General features: G+C 38.9%; 1 protein-coding gene across 1 annotated transcript in view; it reads right to left on the bottom strand.

Moving 5' to 3' along the window:
* Positions 1-1,448, bottom strand: part of LOC308080590 (NLR family CARD domain-containing protein 3-like) — a gene marked incomplete at its 3' end in the record, with an annotated part of 110,718 nt that extends 109,270 nt beyond the window's left edge. The window contains exon 1 of the mRNA XM_080422483.1: positions 1,373-1,448. Within this exon, the coding sequence (XP_080278609.1) occupies positions 1,373-1,418 (46 nt within the window). The 5' untranslated portion in view covers positions 1,419-1,448. The remainder of the gene's footprint in view (positions 1-1,372) is intronic.
* Positions 1,449-13,833: the final 12,385 nt, after the last annotated feature.

Below are 13,833 nucleotides of genomic sequence, written 5' to 3'. Positions count from 1 at the left end.
AACACACAAGGTCAACCAAACTTAGATGTGCAAACGAGAAAAACCCGCCTTTTACAGCGTCACCAGACCCTGAATGCGAGGCAAGCGATTTCCTCATTTCAGAGGCTGGAGCCAGGCATCATAGCTTATTTTTTATTTCGTTTTTGTCAGTGAAAAAAGGTAGTCGACGAAAAAAAAATCGTCATAGTTTTAGTCGATGAAATTCGCACTGTTCTTGTCACAAGTTAGTTGTTTAGTTATCTGTTAAACACCCGGCTTTTGTTTATGCTGTCATCATCCAGCATCAAAATAAATATTTTAAATGCACTCAAGAGAAGACCATATTTACTGCCCAACACCACGCGTTGGGCAGTTGCCTTTACAGTTATTTTTAATTAATGTGTGAAAAAAAAGTAAAATAAATAAGTAATTTAATGCTACGTAAGTCTGATCTTACCCATGCTCTCTAACAGGTGCCGTTCGTGTTGTTTAAGGGCATCATAAAATGCTGCTTTGATGTTTACCCCCCCTTCATCTGGCATCAATGTATACAGTAGCCTCATTTGGTCCATGCTTGTCTCCTGGGCTTGAATCTTGGCACGAATCTCATGATGGACCGTTGTTCCTAGACTATCTACTATAGCCGTGACCGTGTTAACATTTTGAATCAACTTAGCCCTGTTCTGCATCACAAAATGTGCTGGTTGCAAGAAGAAGAAGAAAAAAAGAGTGGTTGAGAAATGCATCACAGAACAGTATGTAATTTTTCAATGGGACTCTTGTCCAGGGAAAATGATTCCTATCTTAGCAGTATAATAGCACATTAGCCTGGTAGCAAATATATTATGTACCTTTGTCTGTGGAGCTGTTGACAGAACCACCTATGTGACCAGAGATGGTAGGAGGAGACATCACTATGCCTCCACTCTGGGCTTTGACTTGAGCTGGAGAAACTGCAGGTACCACTGGAAGACCTGCAGAACACAGTCATCCGTGTTAATTCATCTCTAAGTATAAAAAACAACCCATTCAATGTTACAAACTCTCAGAGAGAGAAAGTAAATGCAACAATTACAGCTTTACATGACTAAGGCAAATCATTGCACTCTGTAAAGCAGAGAAGGCTTTAAAACAACTTCTTAGCTGACAAAATACACCTTACAGACTTTGAGCAAGGAATTCACTTTGATATGAATTCAGATTTATGTACTGTAGCAGCTATACAGCATTTTTAAATAAAAAAACAATTTTCCTGAAATAAAGCAAACTCTTAATGTGTCTCAACAATGTCACAAAATAAAAATTCTGAACTGAAATGGCTTTTAAACATAGCCTAATTCATCCTTTTCTTTCTTTCTTTCTTTCTTTCTTTCTTTCAAAACACCACCGTTACCTGGACAGTCCTCATGTGGCTTTTCAGAAAGTTGAAGTTGCTCCATTGTGTTAAGGAGCTCCAATGAGGACAACACAGCTCCGTCCTGGTCACGTCTTCACCCTGTCAATTGATTCACATTTACATTGACTTCACTCATCCCTGAGGAGAAATTCAAGCATTGAAGTATAATACAACAAGGTGAATAAAACACAAAAACACCCAGGACATGAATCCTTGTCTCTCACGTGGAAAGCCCACAGCCCGACAGCAACGATATGTTATACTTGATATGTTATACTTGATCTACACGCTTGTAGATCTGCTATTTTAAAAAAATCATGAAAATGTGTGCAAATCTTTGAATGCATATATTTGTTATAAGAACCTTTTTAACTCAAATCTTTGCTTGTGGAGGTCCTTGGCGCAAAAAAAATCAGATGGGGGTCTGCTGCTAATTACATCGATTGAGGGTCCTCGACACAAAGAAGTTTGAGAACCACTGGCTAGGGGACATCTCCTTAGGCTAGGGGAGAGTTGTCAAGATCTATTATGTGTGATGACGATAATAAAGTGCTTCATGATGTTTTACAGTGAGATATCATTTAGTTAATTTGTTTAACCAGACATGTATTGAATGGCTCTAAGATTGAATGATTATTTTCACAATGTGGGCTCTGATTTATTTGTTGTACCAGCCCTCCAAGGGCTGCAAATTGGCGAGGTTGATCTAAACAGATTGTGAAGAAAACCCTTCTGAATAATCAGAAAATTATAGTAAGAATTAACAGCTTCATCATGTACTATGGGATATCTGTCTGCTCTGACAATTTGACAGCTGCGTTAAAGTGTGAGCCATGAAGGTTACATGACAGGCCAAATGGGAATAAACCTTCATAAAAACATTTCTGGTCCCACCATGTTCTCATTTGAGATATGATGATTATATGATTAAATGACCTGTTGAAACAAGTTTATTGGTATCAAAGTCTAAAAGCATCAGCAACTATGGCGCACGCCCTGGCACTTGATTTGAACTGCTTCACCCCCCCCCCCTTCTTGAATTTCATGTTTTTGTTTTCCTCATGTGTTAATTTATTCTTTCAGTTTTTGTTCTAGTCATTGATCTGTATAGCTCTTTGGTTGACCATGGTCGTTTTAATTAAAGTTTGAGTTGAGTTCAGAGACATATCAAAATGTGTTTAATCAGACTAACCTTCAACACAACAGGTACAGTATATGACAGGAAAATCAAAGGTCAGGTGGTTTATTGTTACTGTGAACAGTTCATGTTAACCATTAACTATTATCTACACTACAGTGAACTAAAGGCCCAACACAGAAAGACTCTCACATTTAATATGTTTTAGCTTTGTCCTTTATAGGCTTGGGCAGTATCAAGGTACCATTCTGTTTAGAAATCCTGTTCCTCCACCATTAATCTATGGAAGAAGTGTTATTTCCTATCTATTCATTATTCTATGGACCATAAGTATTTAAACCCAACAAGACTTGTATAAGTACAGTAGGCTAATTGCAATTTCAGTGGTGTAAAGTAAGTACATGTACTCAAGTACTGTACTTAAGTACAATTGTGAGGTGTTTTTACTTTAGTGGAGTATTTCCAATTTGCAATACTTTGTAGATTTTGATTATTATTACAAAACATACATTAACCACTTCAGCCGTATATACATTTCGGCCAGTCTTGTTTCAGAGGAAGTTTTCTGTTGTTTAATTACAATTTCATATTTTACAGTTGCTGGACCCCAGCAACTAAACGTTTTATTTATTTTTCTTTTCTTTTGTAATTTCATAAACTTTCAAATTAATTTAACATATCTAACTTTTAGGAAATAGTGAAAATATTAGATCTACAAGCTCACAAAATGATGTTCTTTTTGTACAAGCTGGCTTGCAGATCAGCTATTTTCACTATAAAATTGGGCTTCAATGGTTAGTTTTTCACAATTGTTAACACACAAAAAGCGAAAATTCGGCACAATTTTCACAACCTTAACTTCATGTACTAATCGCTCGACCCAATTTGGCACTACTTCACACTCCCTTATCTGCATTAGACTCTGACTTTCCTTCTTTACACTCTGATGTCAATTACATTATCACCTTGTTGTCCAAACACTACACACAATGTTCAGTTGTTGCACACACTTCTCACATAAAATCTCAAAGCATCAATCTACAACACACCTTGTTGTCCAAACACTACACACAATGTTCAGTTGTTGCACACACTTCTCACGTAAAATCTCAAAGCATCAACCTACAACACACAAATAGTCAAATCTCTAAACATTCAGGTCTGGAGAGCAATTTGCACCACCGGGCTGCTCCAGTGTGTGAGTGGTTCCAGGACCACCCACATTTTTCCGTTCTGTACCTTCCACCTTATTCTCCTTTCCTGAATCCCATTGAGGAGTTATTTTGAGCTTGGAGGTGGAAGGTATATGAACGGAACCCACAGAGCCGGGTCCCACTGCTCCAGGCCATGGAGGAGGCTTGTGGCGACGTCACTGTTAGGGTGTGAATCTTCTGCTATCTCACGATTTGATTCGATTCCGATTCTTGGGGTCACGATTCCGATTCTTTTCCGATTTTTTCAAAACAAACGATTCTCGATTAAAATATGTTTTTTTCCAATTCAAAATCGAAAAATGTCATTATACAAAAATCGTTAAAATCGATTGCAGCCCAGCACTGTTGAGGCCTTTCAGGGCTTCATGCGCCACTCGAGGCGTTTCTTCCAACGCTGCTTGGACAGGGAGAACATTGCCTATGATGTGGATGAGGCCCTCTGGCCGGACATGAACCGGAGGCATGATGCCTAAATCATGTAGAGAAATAAAACATTTTTGGCTGCATATTTGTGTTTTGCAGCAATTACATATACAGAAAAAGAAAAAAGACATCGGCTGCACTGTGATTGGCCACCATTGTACCCCCCCCCACCCATTGTACCCCCCCAACCCTGCACCGTGATTGGCCACCGTGATTGACCACTACCACTGTGACCACACCGCCCACTTCACACTGGGTGCGATTTTTTAAATACCGAAGTATACACGTACAGTGTCACTTGAAAAAGAGGCATTAATCATTCATTGTCACATCATCAATTCATTGCTCTAAAAAAATAAACTCATTTCACTCTCAAGTGGTATGCTCTGTCTGTTTTACACACAATAAATACTATAAGAAACAACCTAGTAAAAGTTCTTCATTTAGACCTTTAGGGTGTTCTGTTTGGAGAGAGTGTATCCACCATGCCTCTCGTTGCAATAGAAGTTTTTCACGATCCCCACCTCTTTTTAAGGGCAATATTGCCTCAATACCCTGAAACCTTAAAGCACAGACTTCTTTCATGTCCCACCCCATTAAAATGTCTAGCAACAGGCGATTTTTCATCCTTGTTTCTAATATTACTTTTATGTTCTGAAATTCTAACTTTAAGTTCTCTTTTGGTTTTACCCACATAACAAAGGCCTCAAGGGCATTTTAGCAGATAGACCACAAACTTAGTTTTACAGGTGATGATGCTTTAACATCAATCTTTTTTCCTGAATGTGGATGTAATACATGATTCCCTCTGATCATTGCATTGCAATGAACACAGTTGTAACACGGAAAGTTGCCCGTAGGCAAATCGGACATAAAATGCTGTGGTGGAACATAACAGTCTGCCCTCACTAGAGAGTCCCTCAAATTTTTGGCACGTTTGTGTGCAAAGATGGGGGGCTCCTTGAAAACATGACCCACATTAGGATCACTCGATAACACATACCAGTATTTTTTCACAGAATTCTTAATATCAATGCACAAAGGGGAATAGGTTGTGGACAAAACTATCTTTGACTCCCCTGCACGAGCAGGTTTTGGAGTTAACAAGCTAGACCTCTCTTTCTCTCGAGCTCTCTGTACATTAACACTCAGCACTTTATCACTATAGCCTTCACTAAGGCCGTCTCTGGTTGTCAGTCGACATCTCGTTGGCATATTGATCACTCGAAGATCCATAGTCTTCTCTCTGCTGCGTGTAGCGCGGCGTTTTCACCCCCGACAGCCACAGATAGACCAAATCATATAGATCTACATATTAAACAGTTGGTAGTCAAGCTTACTTCTTTTGTTAAAGATACTACAGACTTTCTAAACAAATTAGATTCGGTTCAGAACACTCTTAACTCAGATCTCCTGTGTACTATGGATGTGGCTAGCCTGTACACTAATGTCCCTCATAAAGAAGGGCTCGAGGCCCTGACTTACTTTTTGAACCAGAGAGAGGCTAAAACTCCCCCTACTGATTTTCTCACCGATCTGACTCGACTTGTGTTAAACAAGAATTATTTCAAATTTATTATTTACAGTGTCAAGGGGTGAGCATGGGAAGTCCCTGCTCCCCAAATTATGCCAATTTATTTATGGGAAAATGTGAGGGTGACTTTGTGTACAATAACAATCCTTTTTCTCCTTGGTTAAGATGTTGGTTTAGATATATTGATGACGTTTTTTTTTTCATTTTCTCTGGGTCAGTGGAACAGTTGGAGGAGTTTAAGGTTTTATATTAATTCTAGAATGCCATCGATATCCTTCACTTTAGAGTTTAGTAGAGAATCAGTGTCATTCTTGGATGTATTAGTACAGAGAGAGGTAGATAAGATTTCTACTTGTGTCTACAGAAAACAAACTGATAGAAACAATTATTTACATTTTTCTAGTTATCACCCGTCAGGGTTAAAGAGAAGCTTACCTTACAGTCAACTATTGAGGACAAAAAGAATCTGTAGCACTGACAGTGCTTTCGAAAGACAAGCAAAGGACTTGTGCAATCGTTTCAAAACTAAAGGTTATAGTGATAAAGTGCTGAGTGTTAATGTACAGAGAGCTCGAGAGAAAGAGAGGTCTAGCTTGTTAACTCCAAAACCTGCTCGTGCAGGGAGTCAAAGATAGTTTTGTCCACAACCTATTCCCCTTTGTGCATTGATATTAAGAATTCTGTGAAAAAATACTGGTATGTGTTATCGAGTGATCCTAATGTGGGTCATGTTTTCAAGGAGCCCCCCATCTTTGCACACAAACGTGCCAAAAATGTGAGGGACTCTCTAGTGAGGGCAGACTGTTATGTTCCACCACAGCATTTTATGTCCGATTTGCCTACGGGCAACTTTCCGTGTTACAACTGTGTTCATTGCAATGCAATGATCAGAGGGAATCATGTATTACATCCACATTCAGGAAAAAAGATTGATGTTAAAAGCATCATCACCTGTAAAACTAAGGTTGTGGTCTATCTGCTAAAATACCCTTGTGGCCTTTGTTATGTGGGTAAAACCAAAAGAGAACTTAAAGTAACATAAAACATAAAAGTAATATTAGAAACAAGGATGAAAAATCGCCTGTTGCTAGACATTTTAATGGGGTGGGACATGAAAGAAGTCTGTGCTTTAAGGTTTCAGGGTATTGAGGCAATATTGCCCTTAAAAAGAGGTGGGGATCGTGAAAAACTTCTATTGCAACGAGAGGCATGGTGGATACACTCTCTCCAAACAGAACACCCTAAAGGTCTAAATGAAGAACTTTTACTAGGTTCTTTCTTATAGTATTTATTGTGTGTAAAACAGACAGAGCATACCACTTGAGAGTGAAATGAGTTTATTTTTTAGAGCAATGAATTGATGATGTGACAATGAATGATTAATGCCTCTTTTTCAAGTGACACTGTGTATACTTCGGTATTTAAAAAATGTGTTTTGCAGTTTTTACAAATGTGCAAGTCTTGAATGAAATCTGAGTCTGTCTTTATGAAGGAGTACTGAGGGACTCGCACAGACTAAGGTTGTAAAACTGGCGCTTAAAAAAATGGTGTTCTAGGTAATAATTATTTTTCTTTTTCTGCATATGTAATTTCTGTTTTATGGTGACCCTTCTTGTTAAAAAATGACGGTCTTATTTTGTTGTTACCCGGACCGCTCTGTGCGTGGCACCAAGGTCCCTTTATAAGTGACACAAAAACAGTGTGATGTCATTATACGCTGAAGAAGGCCTCTGGGCCGAAACGTCCGGTTTGACGCTGCTGCTGGGGAGCTATGACCTAAATAAATAAGAGCCTAAATGGACTTAAGTGAGTGCTGGTATTTCTTTCTATGAACTTTATCTGCCTGAACCGTGGACCCTGTACATTGGTACTTCGAAAACTCGTCTCATGAGTGCTTGCTTCCTTCCTTTTCAAGTTATACAGGCTCCCATAAGTTTGTCTGATATGCAGAACATGTTTAAAATACATGACCGTAAGTGTCCTTTCATGCAGAATTACACTGTATACAACTAGAACAGGGAAAATTGCCAGAAGGTAAATTAGATCATTTTTTAAAAAATATGTTGCTATATAGCAACAGCTAATGTCACACAAAGGTGTTCCCGGATTGAAAGGTATAACAATGTATAGGTATTTCAGGTCTAAATGGGATAAAGGAGTGTGTCCACACCCTCACTGAAATTCTAGTGGATTTATCTAAATTGGTTCTCAAAAGAAATTATTTCAAGTTTGAGAACTCTATTGTGATGGGACTTACATTATAAATGACTATGTTGTTTATTCAAGTCTAAAAGCATCAGGATGATATAAAGCCAATAAACCTCAGTCAACAAAACAGGTGCAATATATGATAGTTAATGTCAACAATCAAGTAGCTCTCATGCACATCAAGCAGAGGTGAGGTGCTGGTAGGCAAGATAATTTTTCATGAAGACCCACTGCTTCTCTCAGGAAGGGATCGCACACTCCAAAGATGAAGGACAGAACTAACTTAATACTTCAGTTTTCTTGTCTTCAGTTAATGTTAACCATTAACTATTATCTACAGTGAACTACAGAGAAGGCCCAGCACAGAAATACATGTAATATGATTAAGATTTTGGCTTTAGAAACATTGAAAGTTTGAGTTCCAATACCATCAGAAATACAAACATGGAATCATGAAAATATTGCCACATATAACTTTATCTTCAGATTACTTCTTTGTCTACAAAAGCAGTTAATCCTCCACATGATTGTATTGAACTGTGGTGTCTTTCTATTGTAGCCCAAACTTATAATATACATTATCAATTAACATGCATTGAAGCCCAATCTAATAGGGAAAATAGCTGATCTACAAGCCAGCTTGTACATCTGCCATTTTCATTTTGTGTGCTTGTAGATCAACTTTTTTCACTATTTCCTAAAAGTTAGATATGTTAAAGAAAATAAGGATTTACAGTTTTACAGTTGCTGGGGTTCAGCATTATATGTGTCATGTAAATGCACGTAAATTTCAAGGGGAAACAAGAAGAAACGCCTACTATGGCATTTTCTTTTACAATTTATTTTAAATATTAATGTTATGTTATCATTAAAATATTAGTGTTTTGCCAATTATTTGGGGGCAATACTCTCATGGCCCACCAGTGGTTGGGAATCGCTTGACTAGCCTACAATTCTGTGTGTCTAAATTGCAATTAGCCTACTTATACAAGTCTTGTTGGGTTTAAATACTTATGGTCCATAGAATAATGAATAGATAACACTTCTTCTATAGATTCAGGGTGGAGGAACAGGGTTTCTAAATACAATGGTACCTTGATACTGGCCAAGCCTATAAAGTACAAAGCTTTAACATATTAAATGTGAGAGTACTTGTGTGTCGGGCCTTTAGTTCACTGCAGTGTAGATAATAGTTAATGGTTAACATGAACTGTTCACAGTAACAATAAACCACCTGACCTTTGATTTTCCTGTCACATACTGTACATATTGTGTTGAAGGTTAGTCTGACATATGTATATATCTCTGAACTCAAACTTTAATTAAAACGACCATGGTCGACCAAGGAGCTATACAGGTCAATGACTATAGAACAAAAACTGAATGAATAAATCAACAAGGAAAACAAAAACATTACACAAATTAAATACAAGAAAACAGGAGGGGGGGGGGGGTTACAGCAGTTCAAAGCAAGTGCCAGAGCGTGTGCCATGGATGCTGATGCCTAAACTTTGATACTAATAAACAACATGTTGCAACAGGTCATTTCATCGTATAATCATTATCATATCTCAAAATGTCTAAACCCAGGATAGAGAACATGGCGGGACCAGACATGTTTTTATGATGGTTTATTCCTATATGGCCTGTCATAACTGTGACCTTCATGGCTCTACACTACACTTTTTGCAGCTGTCAAATTGTCAAAGCAGACAGATATCCCATAATACATGATGAAGCTGTTAATTCTGACTATACTTTTCTGATTATTCAGAAAGGTTTTCTTCACAATCTGTCTATAAAAATACAAACATGGAAGAATGCAAATATTGCTAGATATAACTATATCTTGAGATTGCTTCTTCCACCTACAAAAGCAGTTTATAATCCACATGATTTTTTTCAACTGCCAGTCTGTCAGCAGCACCCAAGTTCAGACCAATGACATCAATGTGTCATCAGTTCCTCCAGCAAGGTACTTTATTCTGAATCTATGCCCATATATGGAGATCCTTGATGTCATCAGTATATGGCAACAGTATGACAAAAATAAAGACTTTTATACACTATATTCAAGTTAATCACTTCAATTGTGAATTAAACATTGATTAATATTTAACAGAAAATTGTTTGGTCATGTTTTCAGTCTAAAGATCCTTGCATTTTGTGGGATTCATTAGAACTCTTGTTTGTGTCATGAGTACATCCACACAGAACACAAATATCAAGTGTCAATAAAGCAGCCTAATTGTTTTTCTTTCTTTCTTTTTTCATCGTAAATACTGTAAAAGTTCAAAGCATCAACCTGTATGAATGAGGCATCACCTCATGAAGAGTTTCTGGCAAAAATATTCTAAGACGCATTTTCAGATCATGTCACACTCCTGATGTGTGAGGACCAACAAGGCCTTCACACCCTGGGAGCGTGATGTTTTGGAAACACAATTATGTTATTGTTGCTTTATCAGTGCATAATATTCACATTCTGTGTGGATGTATGACACAAAGTGTTCTAAAAATATATGTTTTTGGGTGAATTAATCACACGCATGTACGCACGCACGCACGCACGCACGCACGCACGCACGCACACACACACACACACACACACACACACACACACACACACACACACACACACACACACACACACACACACACACACACACACACACACACATTGGTCCTCACTAATGCTGATAATATACGGTAAGCTTTTTCTTGGGGCTGTGGACAGGGCTGTGGACAGTTCAGAAACCCGCCTACCAGTGATATCATCGTTAGGCAGGTTTTTTTTTTTATTAACACGAGTATGGCTTCCATTATAGCATGCTAAATCTCCCCTGCCTCCTCCCTGTGGCATTTAGTTTGTCATGTCGTCAAATGGATGATTCTGTGGATTGTTTGTTGATATGTGTGTATCTTAACTTATGCATTGAAGGGTTCATGTTATGTTCTTGTAATACAGTATCTCTGTACTATAGGCTCTGCTTCTGGGCGGGTTAGTGATCTCAGATTCTGTGTCATGCTTGGGCATATAACCTGTTGTATCACAGGAGCAGAGTCACACCGCCAGACTGAATGCAATAGTATAGCAATAAATGGTTATTCCTAAAATCCAGTCATATTTCAAACTAGAAAAAGTGCTCCTCGGAGCTCAGGTCTCTGCCAGGTCAGGTAGGTTTTTGTGGCCTCCTGGTGGCGCTATAATAGGCCAATGTGAAAAGGGTGGCATTGCTTCCTCGGCCTAGTGGGAATGTGTGTGCATTCATGATTTGAGGCATTTTGTTGCACAAATGTGTTTAGCTAAATTAGACCTGCTGGTGGCACTATAGGGGTGGCATTTCTTCCTCGGCCTAGTGGGAATGTGCGTGCAAATTTTCACGGAAATTGCACACTGCGTTCATGATTTGAGACATTTTGTTCAAAACGGACCAATCCTGCAAACTTTGGAAGCCAACCTTAGCCAATCAGGGACGGACAGGGGGTAAAACATACTCTCTCGCCATGCCTTTCGGCCTGGCGGAGACAATAAATGTTGTGAAGCGAAAAGTCCCACATTTGACAACTTAGTTTTCAGAATGTATTATGTGTGATGATGAGAAAAAAGTGCTGTCTGTACATTAAAGGATGATTTCACCCATTTTCAACCTATCTTTCTTTATATAATTGGTCCTCACTAATGCTGATAACAGTGGCGGATCCCCCAACGGGCCTAGTGGGCTCAGGCTCAGGGGCCCAATGGTCAGGGGGGCCCTCGAGAACACTGTTTCCAAAACAGTGGCTCGGCCCATGTTGGGTCACAAACCAATTGTTATGGGTTGCGAGTAAATATCCCCTTTTTTCGTTTTCCTACATTTGAAAAAATATATATAGCCTATATATTATTTCAAAAGATAAAAAAAAACTTTTTCAAAAACTTTTCATCAATAAAAAACAATTCCAAAGCTTTTCAAAAGTATTTCATGAATAAAAAAATACATAAATAAACAAAAAAAAACAGCAGATCCACAAGCTCACAACGCGTCTCGAATCAACGCATTATGAGCTTATAGATCTGCTTTTTTCACTAGTTTGGGTCCCGGGCAAACATATAATTTCTCTTTGGGGTTTTGAGCTAAAAAGTTTGGGAAACGCTGCTCTAGAATATTTAATTTATTGGACAGATTGATATCCACTGTTCTAGAGCCCGACCACTAATTCAATTAAAACAAATTAGGCCTCCACATACAGACCCCCCTGGCATGAGGGCTCATTCCAGTCAGTCAGAATAATTGCCTCTGCTTATAAAAGACTGCATACTTAGTTTTGCTGTCCTTTCTGGGTGCCCAAGGCCCCTGCACCTTCTGTGTACTGTATAGGGCATAGCAGTGGCAGCCATTTTGTCGTGCCACAGATCGAACGGCCATACATTTTTCCCATAGATATTTCCGAAAATCTTCATATAAATTATTTTAAGCCTGGAACCAAGCCATCCAGGATACTGGTGAATCATGACCATAACAAATTAAATTCTGTGTCAAAACATACTTGAAAACTGTAAAACAAAGGGTATATTTTTTGACACATAATCAAATGTTTTATGGTCATGATTCAACTGTATCCTGGATGACACGTACGCCGACTGCCAAGAGAATGACCAGCAAGTGTGGCAATAGACTGGGTGCCAGAGGGCGGCAAGAGGAAGAGAGGGAGGCCGAAAAAGACGTGGAGACATACGTTTAAGGAAGACCTAAACGAGATGGGTGTCAGCTGGCATGGTGCAAGAAGGGTCGCCAGGGACTGGAGCAGATGGAGGGGACTCAATGTTCCAATAGGAACGGGAGGAACTAAATCTAAGTCTAACACGAGAACAATGGCTTCCATTATGGCATGCTAACTTTCAGGAATAGATAGCCTGCAGATTCTATTAGCTTGGATTTCACATCGATGATGTCACTGGTAGTCAGAATGCACGTTTCTGAACTCTACGTAGGCTGCCTTTACTGTTTTTGTCCGTACTATTGTTGACCAAATAATCAGTCAACATCTCAGTTTTTAACTAAATATCTGAAATCAGTCATGCCTGAGCTTGGCAATTACTGAAAACATAATATTTCGGGAATACTAGTTATTTTCTCTTTCACATTCTGACCTTACCTTCCTCAATAGAGCGCTGTCCACCTTTGAAGATATTAGGTGTGTTCATTCATAGAGTGGTCATTCTTCACTAAGACAGCTGTGGGGACTCTGGTCTCTCCTGATGGACCCTGACAGGACGACAAAAAAGATGAACATGTACCATTATTCCTACCCACAGTACCTGGGAGACATTCAACAAAGAATTGAGCATGGCGATAGTTCAGGTAGGCACGGCAGGCAGGAGGTGTACACACTCAAACTGACCTCCCCCCATTACAATAAATGGTTATTCCTGACAAAGTTTGAAAACTGAAATCACATTTTAAATGTATGTTGTGAAATGAAAAGTCCCACATTAAACAACTTATCAGAATGTACTGTGTGTGATGATGAGAATAAAGTGCTTTATGATGTATTACTGTCATGCCCACGTCGGGAGCTTGTGTCTCCACTCTCCACACACCTGTGCCTGTTTCCACTAAGTAGCCGCAGCATTTATTGCCTGCTCTTCCCTTTATTCTCTGCCTGCTCATAAAACTTGATTGTCATTAGCTTAACCAGCCTGTTTGTATATTGATTCTGACCCCTGACTGTACAAAGATTTATCTTCGCCAAACTCCTTTTGTACTTCAGCCAGGTTGGACGGACCACCTGTGTTTTGGACCTGGACTGGACCCATGGGCATCGCCTATGCTTACCCTTCTTGGACCAGACGCCACGTGGAGTTTATAGACATTCAAGTTACAGATTATAAGATGAGTATATGATTAAATGACCTGTTTCAACATGTTGTTTATTAGTATCAAAGTCCAAAAGCATC

Source organism: Gymnoscopelus braueri (genome assembly GCF_963280865.1).
Source record: "Gymnoscopelus braueri genome assembly, chromosome: 24".
In the NCBI taxonomy this organism is placed as follows: Eukaryota; Metazoa; Chordata; class Actinopteri; order Myctophiformes; family Myctophidae; genus Gymnoscopelus; species Gymnoscopelus braueri.
The sequence above is the reverse complement of the archived record's forward strand: the minus strand, read 5'-3'. Positions and strand labels throughout refer to the sequence as shown.